Source organism: Centroberyx gerrardi, chromosome 17 (genome assembly GCF_048128805.1).
Source record: "Centroberyx gerrardi isolate f3 chromosome 17, fCenGer3.hap1.cur.20231027, whole genome shotgun sequence".
NCBI lineage: Eukaryota > Metazoa > Chordata > Actinopteri > Beryciformes > Berycidae > Centroberyx > Centroberyx gerrardi.
In genome coordinates this window covers 24,400,244-24,423,283 of record NC_136013.1, presented here as the reverse complement: position 1 = coordinate 24,423,283, position 23,040 = coordinate 24,400,244, and the positions used below count along the sequence as shown (strand labels likewise).

The 23,040-nt window shown below is 38.7% G+C and overlaps 1 protein-coding gene across 1 annotated transcript; it reads left to right on the top strand.

Annotated features, from left to right (window-relative positions):
* Positions 1–1,910: 1,910 nt before the first annotated feature.
* On the top strand, positions 1,911–21,081 carry enpep (glutamyl aminopeptidase). Its single transcript, XM_071897166.2, has 20 exons — positions 1,911–2,602; positions 4,897–5,038; positions 6,121–6,255; positions 6,917–7,037; positions 7,918–8,072; positions 9,959–10,072; positions 11,022–11,156; positions 11,896–11,961; positions 12,933–12,998; positions 13,121–13,281; positions 13,576–13,658; positions 14,142–14,278; positions 15,262–15,317; positions 15,414–15,564; positions 16,148–16,221; positions 16,547–16,651; positions 17,847–18,020; positions 19,318–19,458; positions 20,525–20,606; positions 20,935–21,081. Exons 1-20 carry the CDS (start codon positions 1,917–1,919, stop codon positions 21,079–21,081), a joined length of 2,931 nt encoding a protein of 976 aa, XP_071753267.1. The 5' UTR covers positions 1,911–1,916.
* The last annotated feature ends 1,959 nt before the right edge of the window (positions 21,082–23,040 follow it).

Genomic DNA, 23,040 nt, shown 5'->3' with positions numbered 1-23,040 from the left:
AGACACTGACAGGAATGACGCAGGACGGCGTGAGCTTTTCTGTTTTCCTCACGCAGATCTTTTTAGTGGAGGCTGAAGGTGAGAGAGCCATAAAATTTATCACCGACTTATCTGACTGCTGACAGTAAAGATACAACGGCCAATATGAGGAAGGAGCTCAGGGTCAAGCCAGGTGCACAAGCTGGTCTTGTGTGTGTGTGTGTGTGTTATTTTTCACTCATTTATTTACTCACTTTGATTTGAACTGTATCACTCTACACACATTAAAGCTATGCTCTATACTAAGATAAAATAAGATAAAATGCTGAATTATCTATAATAAATAAAAAATTTGGCATACAGAGATGTTCAACATCAAATTATTTACCACATACAAATCAAATCAAATGTTATTCATATTGCACATTTCAAACAACAATGTAACCCAAAGTGCTTTACAGACCTGGTTAAAAACAGTTAAGGGCCATAAAAAAACTATAACTATAAAAAATTATAACTACTTTCCTTACATGATTTTGAAAACCTAATTAGTGGTTTGTGCAAAAAAAAAAAAAAGTGGAGGGACATTTTGAAAGCTGAGATATTTCAGTTCTAAAATTCAAAAGAGCAGTCAGTTGATAATGTTTGACCTCTAGTGTTAAAACCTGAACCTCTTGCTTATAATTTGCGGATACAAAAAGTATGGCACCTACATCAGATGGAAAACAGATCTCAGGCTGCACAACGGCAAATGTATTCATGGATGAAGCCCAGCAATGGATTTATCAACATAGAAATGAGGGAAACCCTGTTTTTTCCCCCTCTTTGTACTACCTTTATTTTCATTGTGAATATAGCTTTGATAACAACTTTTCTTCTCCTCATGTTCTGTAAGCCAGTCTGAGTTAATGGACAACACTGTCATGACTACTGTAAATTGAGAAATAGCTGAATCATCAGGTTCATTGTCAAGGCAAATGGTATTTTCTATGTAACCTTAAAAAAGAATAAAAACCTCCCCAAATAATTAACAATGAAACATCTGTTGGCAGAACAATGTTCTGAACTATGTTCGGTCTCTTAAAAAACAAATGAAAAGCATCTATAACTTTTAGCTGTGTAGTGTCTGTGTCTGGCCAGAGAAATGCCAAATTAACATTCTCCCTAACATTCCCCAACTTAAAGGGACTCTAATTCTAAGACTTTAGTTTATCCCACTACAGTGGCCACAAACAATATAGCCATTGTTTTGCTATTCTTTCAAAGTCTACGTTTCCATTGCAACTCACTATTACAGTGGCCAAAGAGCTGGCAAATGCAACGACATGCTCAGTCACATCAAAACACTCTACCTTCTACTCCCCAACGTGTCTCGGCACCAATGTCAGCAGAACAAATTATGGTACATTGATCATACTTGGAAATTGGACATGGACACATAAAAATGTGATGTAAATGTCATGAACTCTCGTATGCAGAGAGCAACAGCCTTCATTTTTCACACGCTGGCCAAAACAGAACACACACCAAGACCTTGACTTGGTTGTTGATTTACAGGGAATGACAGATGTTTAACAAGAGGAGGCGGTGTAATTTGTCCCGTAGCAGCTTGAGGAATAAAGCTCTCATTCAATGTGTGGGATTCCCTCCGCTGTGTGATAGATTTCCTCTCTGCACCTCTCCTCCTCTTTCTCCTCTCCACCCCTCTTTACCACAGAGGCAAAGCTCGGATCAGCTCGCGCAGCTAATCTTCCCAGGCAGGTTCCCGCAGCCTGGAGCTCTGATTTCAGGTCAGTTTTAGAACAGCTTACCTGGGGGAAAACTCTTGTCAATAGTCAGATCAGCTTTTGGGAACACCCTCCTAATATCGGCTGCTGTCACTCCATTAAAGTTGGGTCCGGGTCTGACCTGTAGGGAAGTGCAGCATTCCTCTCACCATGGTGGAGAGCATGGACTTCGAGAAGCAAGAGAAGCGCTACTGCATTCGCGGCAAGCATGTGGCCGTCATCTGCGTGACGGTGGTTGTTTGCTCTGTAGCCGTGGGCCTCGGGGTGGGCCTCACCCGGTCTGACACCACCCCCACCACTACCCCCACCACTACCCCCACCACTACCCCCACCACTACCCCCACTACTACCCCCAGCGCTACCACCCCAACCACGGAGGAGCCAACCCAGCCCCCACCATCCGACAGAGGGCCCTGCGAGGCCTCCAGTGACTCCGGTGGGGACTGGAGGAATTTCCGTCTGCCCAGCTATGTGAAGCCGCAGCACTACGACCTACATCTGGAACCCGACCTGAACACGGACCTCTACACGGGCAGCGTAGCGGTCCGTCTGGAGGTCAGCAAGCCCACCCGCCATCTGTGGCTCCACATCCGGGAGACCTTTGTCAGTGCCGTTCCCAGGCTGCTGCTGGAGAGCCAGGCGGGCCAGAGGGAAGTGGCGGTGAAAGGCTGCTTTGAGTTCAAGCATCAGCAGTATGTGGTGGTGGAGGCCGCGCAGGAGCTGGCAGCCACCGGTCCAGGCGAGGTGTACATCCTGAAGCTAGACTTCCAGGGATGGCTCAACGGGTCTCTGGTGGGTTTCTACAGGGTCACCTACAAGGAGGACGGGGTCCCCAAGTAAGTTCTTTGTATTATCTGATCGTGGACAGAAGAACAGGGCAAGAACCCGCACTCTTCTATGCTCCAACACAGCAAACGTTCGAGCACAAAAGGCTCTTCGTCAGGACGAAAACGTTTAAAAATAAACGTTTTTGAGCCTTTGTGCTCGAAACGTCCATTAAAGATGTGTTGGAGCATGGAGGTGTGTGGGCTCTTTCCTTTTTCTGTGAGATTTTCTTAGCAGCGACAAAAGTGATGTGTATATTATCAGTAGTGGACAGTAGAGACAGGAAAGGTGGGCAAGGGCAGCAATGACACACTACAAGGGTTGAGCGCTGGTATTCATCCAATCCATGGAAAAACATGGGAATGGTGGCACTCTAAAAAAGTTACATGGTGGTTTTGGTATCTTAATGTATCTTTAACGTTCTGGGTTTGAATCTGGCGTGGGATCTTTGTCACATGTCATCCTCCTCACACATCATTCCTGTCTCTCTCTGCTGCAAAAAAACAACATATTTTTTATCAAAGGCCAAAATCAGGCTCATGTGTTTCGGCATATAAGCACTCATCAGAGGATTCATTTGGAAGCCAGTTTGTAGTTTCTGTCAAGATCACCCAGTCCAGAAGAAGGTTGTGCTGTACGTTTTTCCAATGATCTTTGGTATAATTGTGTTTACATGTGCATATGAAGAGCGGTGTCTACCTCTAGTTTGTAAGAAAAAGACAACTTTACAAATGGAAATAGCTCAAGCTTTTTTGTAGCTGTACTGGAGGACAAACTTTATGGAAATAGTTATTGTGTAAGCTTTGTTATAATAACTAACAATCATTCACTCCCATTTACTATGCTGACACTGATGCTGCATGCTACTTTGAACTCTGAATCTATTTTATTAGATTTCATGTACAATGCGTGACAGGAAAAATCTGTTGAATAATTTACATCCACTGGTCAACTTTTCTTTAATGTTTTTTAGTGAGTGTTGATGGCTATGTTTGTGTGTGTGTGTGTGTGTGTGTGTGTGTGTGTGTGTGTGTGTGTGTGTGTGTGTACGCAACAGAGAAAGAGAATGAATCCCTTACTTATTCACGTAATCCCAGTGAGATGGAAATTTCTTTTTGCGGAACCAAACATTAATAATAACAAGCAACGACGACCTTCACTTTCTGACATACAATGCAGCTAGTACGGTTTGCTGCTTTAAAATATTTCCAAAACTACAACACACACACAAAGTTGTGCTAAAGATAGTTTAGTCTACTATAAAAATTCTTCACTCAAGGGCTTCCAGATGATATAACACACCCTCTGGCGGCCATATTGGAGGTCCTCAGCTTTTGGGCAACAGGCCTAAGACACGGCCTGTGTTAATGTCAGCTTGTCAGCTAGCTAGCTAAACACAGTATCTGGTCAGCTCTTCTTGTAAACACATCTGATTAGCACACTAGCTAACATATGTAGGCTAAGTGGCTAGCATTAGAAGAGCCAAGTAGTTGCATGTTAACATTAGCATTAGTTGCTTTGCTAAATTAGCTTGCTGGCTTGTTCGCTAGCTAACGTTTCAGGTTAGCTGAGCTGACTCTTCTCAAGTGTTTTGGAGTAGAGACTAGGGCTAAAGACAAAGACAAGACAGTTTACTGTGTCACAGTAACCTACATTTGGAAACAAATCCACCTTATCAGACTACTCATGTTTACTTATAACATCACTGAATTACTTATGTTAGTGAATTGACCACACCCACAACAGTCTTTTTCAAATATCTCTATTTCTCTACTCTGGTTAATTATTTAGACATTTTTGTGCCCAGCCATTTTTCCAGTTATAGCCTACCTCCATGATGGAGCCAGACATGGTTGACAGGAGATTTGTGATGCAGCTGCAAAGGAATTTTGAGCTTGGCACATGGCTAAACTGCCTGCTACATAGATGAAATAGATGGGTTGAATGGACCAGGTGCATGCATCATTACTTTTTGTTTCATACCTGTCCCACAGTGCTCCTAATCATCAATATCCACTTTTGCCAGTTCAAGGAAGAGGTCTTGAGTATTGTACTGTTGACCAAATGATTCCCAATCTAAGAGGTGGCGACCTTTGTGCACCCTGGTCCAACTTTTGCTGTTCCAGTATTATAAAATGTAGACTATCAGGCTCCAGTTAAATTTTAAGGTGGTGCCTCTGTTGATAAAAAGAAAAGAAAAAAAAACATAACTCATGTAATCCTCAAGTACATTCCCCATCTGTGCAGTTAGTTTCCCTTTTCTCAAATACTTCTGCAATGATTTGTCTTTTCACCTGTTCACTAGAAAAATCGCTGCAACTGACCATGAGCCTACAGATGCCCGCAAGTCATTTCCCTGCTTTGATGAACCCAACAAAAAGGCCACCTACAATATCTCCATCACTCATGATGCTGCCTATGAAGCTCTCTCCAACATGCCGCTTGAGGTATGACTGAGGTTTCATTCCAAAATGCTGTATATCCATTTTGGGAAAGAATTAATACTATATATTTGTTGCTCAGTATGTTAAAAATACATAAGGTAAGATAAGATGAAACGTTATTGATCCTTGTGGGGAAATTGGGTCATTGCAGTAAAAAAGTAATAGGATTCAGCAAGGAAAAATACAATATTTGCACAAAATAGAATATAAATAGCTACTGAATAAAAACAGTAAAACAATAAAGCTATATAACAGTGTATAAACATATGCTGGTGTCAATTTGAACATGTTTAGTAGACTGTATTGGTTGGAAATATAGGGGATCACTAACATGTATGGATTAAGTCTCAAGTTGTTATTGCAGTTACTTACTCTTATTACCCATCCAACATTATTAGTAGCATCTTTATGTTTTTCCCTTGGACTGTTCTGTTCTAGGACTGCACAGAACCCAGTACAATATACTCTAGATCTGTATATTTCTGCTTTTATCTCTATTACTGACTTGCATAGCTTCCTATCAGCGCAACCATACTACTTATACTTATATAGGCTACTTCTGTCTTTGTATATCACTCAAAAAAGAGACTTAATCCCTAAATTTCTACTAAATTTGTTATATTGCTGCAGTGAAAATCTCCAAAACTTTTCAGGAACTAAGAAAACAGTCTTGTTTTTAGCTTGATCACCATGCATTTTTGAGTTTATCCAATTGGTTTCAAAAGTGTTGTAGACGTTTCCCATCCTATAGAGGAACATGTGATCCTTCAATTGAAAATTTTCACAGTGACAGTATGCTACTACTTCTACAAATTCCTTGTATGTGCAGACTTACTTGGCCAATAAAACTGCTTCTGATAATGACTCATATGGCAGCTATAGTTTGTGGTAGCATCATTTCCCCAAAGTTCCCATGGTTGCGATCAAACAAAGAGAGAGAAGCTGGGGCAGGAGGGAACACTGTGAATACTAAAAGCGGAGGCATCCATCTTGTGCCTCTGTTTTGGGGGGCAGGGGAACCACCCAGCTCTACAGGCTGAGTGACATCCACATTAACCCATTAGCCTTTTCCTCTGCCTCTCCAGGGCGAGCCACAACCGATGCCTGGCAGTAAAGTGAAAACTTCCTTCCAAAAGTCGGTTCCAATGAGCACCTATTTGGTATGTTTCGCCGTGCACCAGTTTGCCCATGTGGAAAGACGATCTTCACGAAACATTCCTGTGAGTTTACCACTGTGATCTTAGCATCGTCCTTTAAATCACTTCTACACAACCAAAAAGGCCTTTTCATGATTTGATTTCCATACTTTATTCTGAATTAATTATTTTATTTTTTGTTTTTGTTCTTAATATTGTTGTATTTTATTTTAAAATAAAGACGTTTCTGCTTAGTTTATCCCTTTAGTTCGTTCATCTGCTGTGGGATAAACTAACAATATTTAAAATATTTAATATTTACACATATAAATACTGTATAAATAATGAAAAAATATTATTTTTAATAATATTGAATCAAGTATATATTATCTAAGTATATTATACAAATATTAAATATTATTTTATAGTTATATAGCATACAGTATATGATATTAGTTTTATTTTAAATATCCCCCACTATTTCTTTTTATTGTCTGTTTGTTGAGCACTTTGCAAGTTCTGTTTTGAAAGGTGCTACATATATAATGTATATTTATATCTTTTTTGTCCCTCAACAAACTCCATGACATATGGAATGGAGGATCTTTTTTTTTTTGTAATAGTGGTCACCTTGATTTGAGATCAGTATTGGCATTCATCCAATCATAGCAACACACACACACACACACACACACACACACACAGACTCACTCACTATTTGTTTTCTCTCATTCTTTCCTTGCAGTTGAGAATCTACGCACAGCCAAGTCAGATAGAAACTGCTGAGTATGCAGTCAACACGACCAAGGTCATCTTTGACTATTTTGAGGAATATTTCAACATGAACTACTCCATTTCAAAACTCGGTAATTTTAGAAATCCACTCTCATAATCATCTCCATAGCAACATTTAGCATCAGAGTGAGTCTTCTAAACACAAAAAACAGGAAAATAACTGGCTCACTCACTACGCCTCTATGAGCAGTTGTGACTTAGATATTATCGTGTGAAATGTCCAGTCTATTGAAAGAAGGACACTGGAGCTGAGCTTCTGGTATTATCCCTATCAGTCATTGCAGTAGCAAATAGTAATAGGATACACCAGGGGAAAATAGAATATAAAGATAAAAACAGAATACAAACAAGAATATAGCAAATTGGGGTTATTTTAACATATGCAACCAACAATTTAAACAGTAGAACATGTTAAGTAGAATGTAAAAAGTATTATTAGTAGGGATGGGATGATATGCTTATCTCACAAAACGATATGATACGTTATGATATGATACGATACACTACGATGCGATACGATACGATATGGGCCAATGGCATTGGTTTGCTAGAATGTAAACAACAATTTTTGTACAAAGTACAAATATAATTTCAATGGAGAGCTTGTTTTTTTTTTTTGTATTACGATATATTGAAATTCAATATATCGTCCCATCCCAACATAAGGCCATACATATGTACAGAAAGTACCCTGACATGTTGGCGTGTGTTGTAAAACTCTATACACCTTGTCAATGTATTCATTAACAGATGCAGGTAGCACATTGACAGCATGTTAGTGAGTGAATATTAGTGAGAGTATCCCCTTAGCTGAGACATTTGGCTATGACGCCTTGGTAATATTCGTTGATGAGTCAGTCACTATCTCTCTGTATGGAACAACAGTAATGCAATAATGCAATATGTGATAAGAGGTCACTTCAACGGACTCCCTTTGTTCTCTTGATTCAGATAAGATAGCCATCCCTGACTTTGGTACAGGCGCCATGGAGAACTGGGGCCTCATCACCTACCGGGAGACCAACCTGCTGTATGATGCGAGCCAGTCGTCCTCCTACAACAAGCAACGGGTGGCCAGCGTCATCGCTCACGAACTGGTTCACCAGGTACCACACCACCGTGCCTGGAAAACCAGGCCAGGGTTTGAATTACAAGAGGTGGAAGTAGGGTTCCACCGATATATTCCTGTCAGGGTACAAAAGCCTCTGAAACAGCATTTAGACTATCATAGGACACTAAAACTTTAACTAAAGAAAACTAAGACCTTAAGGTGGGTTAGCAGATGTTTAAAGGAAACATACACTCTAAAACACACAGCTATTGGTGATGTACCTGGCATTTCTGGGTCCATTTTGTTCCTGTGGATAAGTGGCCAAACGTAGACAACGTTACATCACTTCAAAGTATTTCCAGCAGCTACAATGGTGTTTGATAGCAGAAAATGTTTCAGCGATCTAAAACAGCAACGGTAAATCAGGTTTTGGTGTCAGTCCCTCAGAATCAAAGAGCGAGGGCTTCTTTCTAGAGCCGCCGTTTTGCACCAAGAGACGTTCAACAATCATACAGGGAGAAATCCATTGTAGAGGAGGAGAGAGACCAATTTCTCCACCGACAGCAGCTTCAGTAGAATAAAAATAATAAAATAACTAGCCAATATTCATCAAGTCTCCTACTCAAAATCGTCCTTCACATTGCTTCAGCTGCACTTTCGGGGTTGGGTTATGCTATGCTACCGTAATGATGCTAATAAACGTGAATATATTGATTTTGAATGGTCTTAATTCCTAGGAAATCTAATAGGAATAGTTTACAACAGTGGTGCCTGTAGCCATACTCCAGTACTCACTGTCCATACATTAACTCTGCTGATATTTTCCATTTTCAGTCGCCTACCTGTTCCGACTTTATAATAAACTTCATTCTCATGATGACTTGCATTTATGTACAACTTTCATGAAGGCAGCTCTAGCGCAGTGTTATCTCAGTGACTATATTTAACCATGTAGGATGGAAAAGTCATATATCAAGTTGTATCCAGCTGGCTCAGTGTTCTTTTGGTAATGACACAGTGCTATCTTTATTTCACACTTGATAGGTTTGTTATTAACCATGGAATTGGCCATAGAAACACTGGAGTTCAACACTGTACATGTTGTAAATGCACTATGTGTTATCTTTCAAGCTTTTTATGATGAACGATGCAGGAACATCTCTTTCCGAGATATCAGCTATTTTACTGTGAAGGGAGATAAGGGGTAGTGAGGCCGACAATTAAGTTTTATGAACTGTTCCAGGAGAGTTACAGGAGATCATATTGAATGGCATTTCATTTCCTGGTTCTCTTGGCTCTCACAATGGAGAGGAGACCATAAAGTCATGACCAAACCGAAGCGTTATCAGGGTAACTCCTATGTAAAAACATATACAACTAGTTTTTACAAAATCTGTTGGGTGAATGTGATAATTCATGCTATCTATTTGTTTATTTATTAGTTGATTTGTTTGTGTTTTATTTTCTCTATTTGTGTCTACATACTAGGTATGTATCTAATGCTGCTTTCATGTCATATTGGATTTACCGAAAATACGAACTACCGATTAGGAAAAATTGTTCAGGTCAGCCTCCTAGTGGTCATTGTAAGTAGGACGTGGGAATTTTCTAGGCTTAGATATTAACTTTGGTTGGCTATGTCACTAGATTTAGCTACTTTTCAGGTCCCTGGCAACATTATTTCTCAAAAGCGACTAGCAACAAATCCAAAAACTTTTTTGGACCATGGGAAAAATGTTAATGTGTTGACTCCGAAATCAACAAATTGGTGCAGCGTTGAACCCCCTTTTAAGACATCTACACCTTAAAAAACAGTAATCCCTGAATGTGTGCACTAAAATATAAAATTCAGCTTACACACTTACTGTACCCACACATAGAAACACGCTCACTTTCCTCTGTTCAGATTCCAGCAACTCATGCCAAATGTCTTTTCTCCAGTGGTTTGGGAACATAGTGACTATGGACTGGTGGGATGATCTCTGGCTGAATGAGGGCTTTGCCAGTTTCTTTGAGTACATCGGTGTGGAGAAAGCTGAACCTACCTGGGGAATGGTGAGTTCTTTAGTGGCATGACCACTCTGTTCAAGTGTTTTTCCTGACACTGTTCCAAAGGAGGTCTTTTACAGTCCCAAATGGCAGCCCCAAATGGTAGCGAGAGGTAGCCTGTTTGAATTTTGAAGACTTCAACACCCAGAAATCCTGTAAAGTGACATCAGCAAACTAAATGTCATCTTCTCATGCTGCATTCAATTCAAAATCAGAAATTCCCAGCTGGTAGGTCGTAATTACAACCTCAGTGTGTTCCAGTGGTCCAGCTCAGATTTTCTTTGCCCAGCGTAAAATCATGTTCCCCATGCAACAACTAACAGATAACAGCTAACAGTTAGGTTATGTCAATGATATTTGCCAATGTTAGCAGGTGGAGCAACTTTAGCTAAACATGATGGACTTGTTTGCGCTCTTTGCTGTAATTTACCATCTCTGGTGTTCATACCAGTGAGGAACACATGAAGAAATAGCTGAATATGAGCATCAGTCCAGACTGCAATTCGCCCTCACTTCATTTTGTTATGCTAGGCTTTTCAAGCATGAGTACCTGCTGTCAACATGTCTCCTTTTACCCATAAAACCTTGCATTTTGGGGTTGTTTCCTGTAGTTGATGTGGATTACGTTCTCACTCCTAATGCACCGCACTACAATTCTCTTGTTAGAGGACTAACACTCGCATTTTCAGATGTCTTGGTGTCGTTATTTGGTGCCACCAGAGTTCAAATGGTATTGTTCTCACTTGGACAAACCAACCCAACTAATGGAGGAAACCCTCTAGATGATAGTACTACAGTACAGACACACATGACACAGGGACAACAGGACGGTGTTGCGTTGGGAGGACTGGATGATGTCCATCCACAATGATAACATGCTTAACACACTTTACCCATTGAATGTGTTGCGGTGAAGCTGGTTTTGCACATTTTATTCCCTTCCTATGGTCTACAGCGCGACATCATGATCATCAGCGATGTGCTTCCTGTCATGGTGGACGACGCCCTTCTCTCCTCTCACCCAATTATAGTGAATGTGTCGACCCCTGCTGAGATTACCTCTGTGTTTGATGCCATCTCATACAGCAAGGTATGACCACAACAATGCCTTCTATTTCATCCTAGCCGACATATGAGAGTTTCACTCCAAAATGAGAAAATAAAAAAAAAAACAATGTGGTACCTACTCTTTTACTCCAAAATTGCTGGCATGAAAATAAAGCTCAGTATGGATTATTATTACTGAAGCTATCATAAGTTCCCCAGTTTGAACTTTTGGGTAACACTGTACTTCAAGTGGTGCTCATAAGGCTTTATCAGGTATCATAGCAGCACATTATGAGTGCGTGATAATTATTCTAATCACAGCATGATATAATAAACACAATGTGCATAAAATGTAAGAGATTAATATTTTATGGGGCAACTGTATATTTAATGACATGATGTTAAATGTGGTTTTGTTTGATGATTATCTTGTAAGAAAAGTATAGCTATGCTTCTAATGGGCGTATAATCTGCTTGTAATGCAACACAATGCACTTAAAAAAATATGTTCTCTAAAATTATATGTAATGTTTTGAAATTCAGCTTGTCACAAAAGTTTACGACCATGGTTCTGGTTAGCCTCCAATAAAACAAATGCAGCATACTGTTTTATTGCTAGGGTCATTAAATCTTTGCTTCCCCTGGGAACAATGGCATTTGTCAATTACAGTAAAAAAAGAACCAAAACTGTATGCAAGGTTTCTTCAAGATACCAACAAATATAAATGTATTCAATACAATACAATACAACACACTTGGTAATGTAACTTCTTCTTCTTTAGGGGGCCTCCATTCTCAGGATGCTAGAGGACTGGATGGGTAGAGACAAATTCAGAGATGGCTGTCGAGTAAGTCAAAGACCATCCCTTCTAATCAAAGATAATACGCCATCTTAACATTGAAGCCCTCAACTTGCCCTTTGATATATCCTATATACTGTGTAGAGGAGTACAGACACACACATACAGAGAGAGTTAAAGTTTTATCCTCGCTACAGATGATTTTGTTTCGCATGTTGTGCTATGATTTCTGTCTTGGCTGCTACAACACTTATTGTTGCAGCACCATTAAAGGAAAAATCCACCCTAAAACACTTTAACACTGTTAAAGAAAACAGCTATTGGTAATGTACCTTGCATTCCTGGGTCCATTTTGTTGTCTGGTGATGTATTTTTCTTCTTCCCGGAGATAACTGGACAAATTCAAAATTTTCAGCGATCTAAAACATCAATGGTAAACGCCAGGTTTTGGTGTCAGTCCCTCGGAATCAAAGAGCGAGGGCTTCTTTCTATATTCAACAATCATACAGGGAGAAATCCATCGTAGAAGAGGCAGAGAGACTACTTTCTCCACTGATAGCAGCCTCAATAGACCAGAATGCAATGCAGCCACAAGCCTCTCCGCTCAGTCTCCGCTCAACACTTACTATATCGCTATTGCTCTCTCCACCAACACATAGCTGAATGTTCACACTTTCAAACTATTTATATATGCCCATACACCACCATGAAAGCAACAAGTTCACACCCCTTCTCTGGGGGTTGTCAAAAGGCATTCTAGGAAATGTAGGAAATCACAAACTACAGTAGAAGTAGACAAGGAAGGTTGAGGGAAAGTGGGTACACCACAAAAGTAACAACCCAAGTCCTAAGTCATAAGTCTTGGAATACATTGAACATCACAGATTGATGAGATCTAATAGTGTAAGAGTGTCTTGAGGGATTTTTGAGGTTTTTTTTTTTCCTCTCTGATAAGTGAAACTGTGAAGGTTCCAGCAGCCGAATAATGGAGACCTGCATTTATTTTCTTCTCTCACCAGAAATACTTGAAAGACTACCACTTTCAGAACGCCAAAACAGCCAACTTCTGGGCATCTCTCGCAAATGTATGTTTGAACTTCATCATTTTTGTCACCTCTCAATGTCATTTTTGCTGTAAATAATCACTTATCACCCTGAACTTTTGTCTATGAAGTTCTCTGAACATAATCTCCATTCTCTTGCCCAGGTGAGTGGGTTGCCAGTTGCAGAGGTAATGGACACATGGACCAAACAGATGGGTTATCCTGTACTGAACCTGTCTGTTTCAGAGACTGGTGCCAAACTGACCCAAGAACGCTTCCTGCTGGATCCCAATGCTGATGCCAGCCAGCCTCCTACACCTCTTAGGTCAGAGATACTCAAAGTCCATGTTCATTGGTTGAATTCCCACACCTGTGTAATGATGGACCAAGTGGATAAAGATGGCGTCCTCCTGGCTTGACATCATTACCCATCCAACAATGCAAAATATTCAAAGGTTGCCATCTACTCCTCTGTTTACTCAGGTCAGACTTGATGTACGTTATACTGTATGGTGTCAATACAGGAGGATGCTATCTTTTACCTAATAGGAGATGTGAATGTATTTGAGTAGGACTTGTATGCCAATGCGTTACAACAATAAATGTGTTATTGTAACAGCTACAAATGGACGATCCCTGTGAAGTGGCACTCTGTGAAGAGCAACAAGAATATGTCGGTTATGTTCGACAAGAGCAACACAGGTAGTACGCTGAACTTAAAAATGATGTAATAATCTTCAAAGTACTGAAATTAGCTTCAAAATATCTAACATTGTGGCGTCAAGTCTGGCTACTGACCTATATTGCATGTCATGCATTTTCTCTTTCTATTCTTTGCCTAGCACGTTACACAGAACTGTCCAGTAAAAAAGTACTTTTTAAATTACAAAAAAAAAATAAAAAAATGTTAAGGAGAGGCACCACAGGTGAATTGGGAAAAAATGTCCTTACCTGTCAGTATGAATTTTTATATGTTGAATATTGTATTATGACTTTCATTTTATTATTTTATTATGTTGTTATTATTATTTTTATTTATAGATTTATTTATTTAGTTGTTACATTTTGTTTTAAAAATTTCAATTATTATTTTTTTTTAATTTGTTTTAATTTCGTTTTATTTTGTTAATGGCTAATGTCAGAGTGAAGTTTTATGCATAACTAATTACTTTGTTGTTTGTTCAGAGCTTGTTGTCCCTGACTACTCCCCTCCAATGGATGGACTGCTGAAGGTTAACAATGATCACATTGGATTCTACAGAGTCAACCATGATAACCTCATGTGGAGCACTATTAGTCAGCAGCTTCAAGACAACCACTTGGTAATGCAATCCTGATGGTAATAGATCTAATAGAGCACCTACAATCCAAATTGCAATGTTATTATAAAATATTGAGATTACTATGAATATTTGTGGGATATTGTTTCCATTTTTCACGTCTGGTTAAAGCAATATAGTGAGTTTTTGTTAGAATGCCCCCTTGGTCAACTTAGCTGTTACATAGTGTATGCTAAAGTGTTAGCATGGAGCCTACTATCACTCGACATAACATATGCTTAAGTGTTAGCATGATTTTGCTGTCTTCATCACTTAAAGGTCCCATATCGTGTAGAACAGGATTTCCCTTGCCTCTTTGATTATAAAGGAGTTGGATGGTCTATCTAAACACGGTGAAAGTATCAAAATGCACGGTCGCCAACTAAATCCACACAATCCATATTAGAAAAGCGAGCCTCTAAACGAGCCGTTTGGACTTCCATAACTTTGTGGCGTCACAAAGGTTCGCTCATTATCATTTTTGTGAGAAATAATAGTTTAACAAAGTGTTTTTTTGAGCAGTTGAGCAGTTGTCATTGTTTATTACCGGAGAGTTTTCCCTAGCTGTCTGCTGCCTGTTCTGCTGGGTCTGCGGTGTCTCACGTTTCACTCTTGAAACAGTTAGCCAATCAGAACAGAGGGGTCGTTAATATTAATGAGCCTTAAAGACACAGCAACAGAAACAGCCTGTTCTTGGTAAGGCTCAGAGAGATGCTGGAAAATGAACGTGTAAAGATGGATTGAGAGTGTTTTTGGTACATAACACCACACACACACAGCTTTGAATGGACCTCAAGACAGAAAATAAAACACTGGAGTGTACAATATGGGACCTTTAATGGGAAAGCTGACCCATGGGACAATCTCTTAAAAACTCAATGTATTCCTTTAACATGTTCTAGTATTGAAATTGTTGGTTGTGTTTGACTATAAAACCCCCATTTCTTCTATTATTATTCATTTGACTCTTATCACTTGCTTAACAGGAGCTTGATGCAGCTGATCGCACCAGTTACATTGATGATATTTTTGCTCTTGGGAGGTAAGCTCTTACCCAAAAATACACAGTAGAAAAATACATGTCCCTTATCATATAACTTTAAATTGATGACACATTACTTTTCATTTCACTCATCAGGGCGGATGTTATAGATTATGGTAATGCCTTCAACCTGACCAAGTACCTGACAAATGAGACTGACTACATAGTTTGGGACCGCGTGTCCTCTTCTATCGCCTATGTTCGGACTATGTTATCAGACAACAACGCACTCTACCCTAAGTTTCAGGTGAGGGAGCTGCTAAGCCTTCCACATGTTCATCTGTCGAATTTAAAACAAAGAAAAAGCCATTCACTTTGAAGCTTTTGTGTCATCTCTTCATCTGAATTGTAACAATCCACGTCAGCAAACTTAAATTAATGGAATTTTATACCTTCTTTTTAAAGATTTAAACATCAGTATACTGTTGTCATCTAAAGGTGCTGTGTGTAGAATTTTAACATCAATAAATTATTACCACATTCATTTTGAGACATTAAACAAACAAGACCATCATCAAGAAGATATGCAGCCTCTATACTGCATTTTACATTGTGAGCCAGCGGTTGGAAATCTGCTGGAATGCTTTGTGGCACAAAACAGGAACCATTTTGCTTTGCACTATTCTAAACTGGATAGTTTCATCTTGACGTTAGCTTATCAGCCCTTTTAATTGTGATACTTTGGTATAATTACCATAAACAAATGAGACCATGGTAGAGAGCATTGGTAGGCTCTATCTCACGTATTGTTAGTGCTAGTGTCTCTCAAAATGAATACCACATTTTCTATAAAACCTATGGGCTCCTGTCGCTTTTGTATTTTTTCCTAGAAACTATTTCGTGAGCATGTTCGAGCAATCTCTACGCAACTTGGATGGCAAGATGAAGGAACACAGACAGAGAGGTAGGGACAGTATAAAAAATGCATGGCGACTTAAGAGCTTTGTCTGTCTCCTTCATTTCAGTCTGTTATAATCTATGATAGATTCTGGTTCTGAACTGGATATTGGTAACAGTAATATATTTTTTCTCATTCATTTAAACCAAAAAATTGTTTCGCTTTGAATTAACCCAACACAGTGTTGGTAACACTGAACCATACATGCATTCCATAGATGTATAATAGACAGGACTTGTTTTCAACTTGTACATAATCAGTTCATGGAAGACACTTGTATGTTTGTTCTATTTCTTCGATTCTATCGTGTAATGTTGGATTTGTCTGACAGGTTACTTAGAGAGACCGTCCTTGGTATCGCTTGTCAGATGGGAGACCAGGAATCCCTGGATGAAGCATCTCACATTTTTAACCAGTGGATTGATGGAAGCCTCAGGTATCACCACAACAGTACATTACATCCAAAGTCCAATGCTGTTTCAAACAAATCACATCAGTGGATTCATTGCAGTAAATTGAGGGATGTCCTTTGGAAAAGACTTTACATGCTGGATACAACTATAATGTTTTATAATGTGTATAATGTAAGTGTACTTACTATTAGAAGCTCTTATAACAGACATAATGTTAAGTCTCTTCATGTCAATTGGAAGCTCCCCTATCACAGTTGTATTTTTTTACAATTTTTAATGTATTTTTAATTCTATATTTTACAATATATAGTATCTATCTATCTATCTATCTATCTATCTATCTATCTATCTATCTATCTATCTATCTGCTTATTGTATAATATATAATAAATATTGGTAATTCTAATCATACCTAACACATTGAGATATTTCCAGCGCAGCTACAATGGAGTTTGATAGCAGAAACATCAACGGTAAATGTAAAGGTTTTGGTGTCAGTCCCACAGAATCAAAGAGCAAGTGCTTCTCTATAAATATAATATCTTAACATGACATCACATTGTCTACGTTTGGTCAGTTATCCACAGGAATACGAAAAATACACCACCAAACAACAAAATGGACCCAGAAAATCACCAATATCTGTTTTTAACAGTGTTTTAGGGTGGATTTTTCCTTCAGCTGGCGCATGGCCTATTGACCTTATTCACATGGCAGCCATTTTGAACACTGGGTGGGAAACTCTATCTGGAACAGCAAGTACAACCCAACTGTGTGCTACTGTTGTATACCAATACAAACATTTATCATTTCACAGATTCTCCACTGAAAAACATATTAGAAACAAATGGATCTCAAGAATCCAGAGGGATATTCACATTTTAATATATTTGCCGCATTATCGCATTACCAGAGTCTAGCGTAGCTAGCTAGTCGCTTGCTAACTACTAAGCTAACTAACTAACTTCCCTGCTAAGTTCAAGCAGTCGTTATAGTCATTATTCCTGATATTGCTAGCTAATTTGATAACTGTTTGGTCTATCTTAAGTCCTCATTTACGTGCTGAAGGTACACTAGTTTTGTGCCAATCTTCTGGATAGAGTTTCCCACCCTGAGAGTTCAAAATGGCCACAATGTGAAGTCATTAGCTGGGGTACTCGTGCATATAAACATAGCCAGTGATCTGATATTAAACTCTGATGATCTTTTGGCCTCCAGCAATGTGGCAGTGAACCTGAGACTGCTGGTCTATCGATACGGGATGAAGAACTCAGGCACCGAAGAAAAGTGGAATATAATGTTCCAGAGGTACAAAGATGCTACTTTGGCCCAAGAGAAGGACAAGCTGCTGTATGGACTGGCATCTGTGGAGAATATCAACCTTCTATACAAGTAAACAAAATGACTACTGTCTTTTCAGAATGGTTACTCTACGAACCAGTAATCCCTTAAAATAACCATTTCATTAATTTAATGAATTCCCCCTTAATTCATGCAAAATCCCCTTTAAAATTAATTAAGGGAGTTATTAATGGACGAGATCCCATCGAAACCTCCTTAAACACCCCTTAATCTTGACTCCTTACTTTATAATTTAATGAAAGATTCAGGGAGACAGGAACTTTCCATTAATAAGTCATTAATAACCTGTAAACCATGCACAAAAGGCATGAAAAATATCTTAATTACTAGTGTCTCTGTGAATCAACCCACAAATAAATCCCTTATAAACCCATGATACTAACCTTACCTTTTTAAAGCTATGTCATTTTTAATAGATATTAAATGTTTATGTAATGGAGAAATTAAGGACATTTCAGGGATAAAATTAAGGGATTTGATTTTGTAGTTTTGATGCAGACACAAGGCATTTTCGCTTCTTATAAAGGCCTATCTGTAATGCTGTAATTTTTTTTTTTTTTTTAAACAAATCACACTAACTCATCTAATTGTATATTGTTTATTTTCTATTTTTGCCCATGAAGAGATTACATATTTGGGTAGCTATTTTTATTCTCCTGCAGTACATGGTTTGTATACTAGTAAAGCCAAGTTTTAAATAGTGAAGTTATTTTTTTACAGAGCACATTTCATACAGTGCAACTCAAAGTGCTTTACAGACATGATTAAAAAAACAAAGAACAAACAAAAGTGACACAAAAACTGCCAAAACTAACAGAAAGAACAAGTATAAAGCAGTAAGAAGGTGAGTTTTTAATTTTCTCTTAAGGCTGTATGAGGCATCTTCGCACTTTGGCGGCCCCAAGTGGCAGTGAGAGATAACTTTGAATTTTTGAGAGTTTGAAGGACTTCATTACCCAGAAATCCGGTCAAATAAACGTCTTCTTCTTAGTGTGAGGTGGGGTGGAGGAGGTGAAGAGGTTCAGCCATCGTTGGAGTCGAGCTTTCTCTGGACAGAGCACTCACTTTTTTTGGATTTTACTCTTAATTTGTCATTGTGTGGAGAAGATTTCCCACCAGTGACCATAGGAATACCAGAACTGAATTTTGGCAAAATCTATGGTGTTTTAATTGGTAGAGATTGGACGCTCTTCTCTGATACAGCCCCACTTTTTGATTTGGGCTGATAAAATGGCTGGATTTTTTTTTTTTTTTTACATAAAATAAGTGTTTCTGAAATGGATGAAAGTGGATATGTTAAGAAAATAAAGTTTGTGCTCTCCCAAAGGCTATTGGAGGCATCTAAAGACGGGAATGTGGTGAGGAGTCAGGATCTGTTCACCGTGGTGCGATACGTCTCCTTGAACCCACTAGGGAAGAGCATGGCCTGGGACTGGACCACCCTCAACTGGGATTACCTGGTTGACAGGTCAGTACAGCAAGAATAGGACCCAAGTGGATCCGACTGGCTCAGGTCCAGTCAAGCTGAATTTCTCACCAATTTACTTGGGCTTGTGACAGACTTTGTTTCAAAAACACTATTGAAAAATATTTGTCATTAGAAGACAACTTGCAAGTTTTTAGCAATATTCAGGTTTGGGCTGTTATCACACATGGAATAATACACAGGCATACCTTATTATATATATCTTTGTTCCTGTATTTATAGACATCAGAGGTGTGACCAAGTCAACTTTGCTCGAGTCCCAAGTCAGTCTCAAGTCTTGAGGCACAAGTCTCAAATCAAGTCCCAAGTCTAAATGTAGATAATATCTTAAAGAAAACTAAATATCTAGGACTTTTCAATGCAATATGCTTTTAATAGGATAAAAACAGAATTTAAATTCAGTCGTCTGGTGGAACAAATCTCATCACTTTCAATCTAAGTCATTTACACAAACACAAGATCAAGACTTTAGAAACCTTTTCAGTCAAGTCCCTAGTCAGCAGAACCCAAGTCAAGTCAAGCAATTAAAATTGTAGACTCCCACTCTGATAGACATAAATTAATTAATTAGTAATTTGTAATCATAAACTGAGGATTGTACCTGCAAAATGTGGGTTAGAATCCCGTTTGTAGATTTACACAACTGAGTTTGGGTTTTCAAATCACTTTTTTATGCTTGAAGTTTACATACCATTTGTTTTGGGGAAAATATACTTCCACATTCACTATGCCCTACAACAAAACTAAAGAGCCACAAAGACATCACAAAAGACACAGTGTATTGCATTGTAAGGACATGCTGCCAAATGGTAAAAAATGAAGTGTGATTTGAAAAGAAGACCGAGGTTTGTAATGTTTCTATAATGAAAAATACATTAAACTTCAATTAACCTTCTGGTATCTTCAGCTTTCAATCGGACCAAAAAGTAGCCTTTAAAAAACATCATGATGATGGTGATAATGATCATGATGATAATGATTATTATTATTATCATTTTATTGCTGTTGTTTTATTGACCATGGCTGTTAATTTTCCATTACATAACAGATACACCATCACTGACAGAAACCTGGGCCGCCTGCTGAATCGCATCACAACCACCTACAACACAGAACTACAACTGTGGAAGGTTAGGACCGGTCTTTATTTCAATTCAGCCTGTTGATTTTAACATGTTTTTGGGCAATTTTCTACCATTGCTTTGTTATTTTGCTCGCCCCCGCTAGTTGTGAGTAATTTTGTCTCTAGTGCTACAGTAAAGTTTCCCATCCTGCATCTGTCCTGCAACTATCCTCCACCACTACTGCAACAGCGTATTGTTTCTCAAATATTGTAAATGACACTGAATAGACATATTCGGACACGCAACTCTAACGTGTTTCAACCCTGTGATGCATTGTGTTCAGGCATCTCGTGACATATTTCAACATGCTGCTGTATGGGCGCTTGTCTTTTAGATGGAACATTTCTTCAGTTTAACACCTGATGCCGGTGCTGGGGAGATGCCCAGGAAGCAGGCGCTGGAGACGGTGAGGAACAACATTGAATGGGTCCGGAGGAATGAGAACGAGATCAGAACATGGCTGGAAACCAACGTTGCCTAAGATACTATTATGTCCCATTTGCATACCTACAGGTTACAGCGAACTATCCCCTTTTGTTTTTCATGGACTGGTCCCATTTTCTCTATTTCTGAGGGCGCACTCGTTTAAGGGCTCCTGGTCGGGTGGTGATGAACTTGCTGGGTGGAATTTGTGTTTGTTTTAATGAGGGCCATTAACAGTGGAAACCAGCCAACAACCAAACAAATGGCCACAATCTAACCAGTAATCACTCTGCAATTCAATGGCCAATGTATCAAAAGAAACACTCGAAGTCCATGTACATTTCCTGATCGCTGATTTTTTTCTGAATGGTTCAAAAAAGACATGTAGATATTAGATTATCCACCCTATTATTAGATTATTTGCCCTTTTTCCCCCCTCTGTGTCCACACCCTCTTCCTTCTCAGTTCTACGAACAGTTCATTTCTGTTCAAGACCTTTTTACTTTTGTATTTTTATCTGATGATGGTCTGCTTGGACAGAAACCTCATGCTTTTAATAGGATGAACAATTAAAGCTTGGACAAATTTTTCGCTGATAGTGATGCTTTTGATACATTGTGGGCAGCGCTGGAGTTCCCAACTTTGGTCTCATGCGGCAACAAAGCTTTGATTAGGATAACATCCCATGGAGAAATATAATTTGTAATGTATGGCTGTATTTAGAATAACTGTTGCAGCTTGATGTTAGCTTACACACTGTATCATTATCCAAATTCGATAGGCTACGGTAACCATGTAGTAAAATGTAATATTTCAGCTCCAATTAAATTATTTCCCTCGTAAAAATAGTACACAAGAACTTACCATTAGCGCCACTGTTTTATTCCTGTACTCTTTTAAGTAATAATTATCCAGCAAGGGAAAATCCTGGATCGCGGTGATCAACTTATCATGATCCATTTTTTATCATGAGGCAGACCATTTATGTACGGAATTGTCATCACATCAGTAGGAAAAAGAGGAAGGTACTGCCAAAAGTTCCGGTTTGGTCAACTTTTCTTGGCCGGCAAGCTAGTTGACGGCTGGAATGTCAGTAAGTCTGTGAGGTTGATCGGCTCAATAGTGATAGAATGGACTTCTTGTGACTTGTTGATCGAGTTGACAGCGCTCTGAACACACTGTCAGGAAGCACTTCTCCCTCTGGTTGCTTGAGCACAATATTTTCCACTCTGTACAGCTAACTATGTATCATTGCTACCAGTCTACTGCTATACCTGTTAGCATTAAAAATTTACCAGTTTTCAGTTTTATAGTTTTACAGTCTATTTACAGAAAAATTTACAGGAAAAAAAAGTAATGTCATGGTTTTTCCTCTTAGCCTATTCTCTCCATGTGTATTTATGTCACTGACATCTTCTATGGGCAAATCAGTTGCAACCACTGAATCTTAATTCAAAACTATCATGTAGTGGGGAAAACTTTCAAACTCCTTGGTAATTTGTGACTAGATAGCTTGAGCTTGAGTTTCCTTATGCCTTATCTGACAATGCCTTTAGGATTTTTTATTACTGCCTTTTTTAAATACATTTTTGCAAATTTTTAACTCATGGAAGTATGAATACTTTTGTCCTCAACAAAAGTCACAAACGCAAATACTTGTACAGTACACTGCACTTTTGAATTCACGTATAATTACTTAAAATCTCAGGTGTTGCAATTTACATGAGCACAGAAATGATATGTCCATTTGTATTTGTAAATTATGTCTCAATGAAATGCAAATGTAGAAGTACAAACTTTGTAGAAAGATTAAGATTTTAATAAATACATTTTTACTACAATTACTACATGTCCATCTTTATCTTAAGCTTGTCTTTTCATGTTATTTGTTCGGTAAAATGCTCATTGCATGAATCAGGGTGGAAACTGAACTTGTCAGAACTGAACTTGAATGTCACCAAATGAAATCCTGCTTGTATCATTAGCAGACAGTAGTACACTACCTCCCATCACCATA

Excerpts from the sequence above, each read along its gene's own strand:
- enpep (XM_071897166.2), top strand. The coding sequence starts at position 1,917 with ATGGTGGAGAGCATGGACTTCGAGAAGCAAGAGAAGCGCTACTGCATT. Across the intron at positions 6,256-6,916 it reads GATCTTCACGAAACATTCCT|TTGAGAATCTACGCACAGCC; the intron begins GTGAGTTTACCA and ends CTTTCCTTGCAG. Across the intron at positions 15,565-16,147 it reads CACTCTACCCTAAGTTTCAG|AAACTATTTCGTGAGCATGT; the intron begins GTGAGGGAGCTG and ends ATTTTTTCCTAG.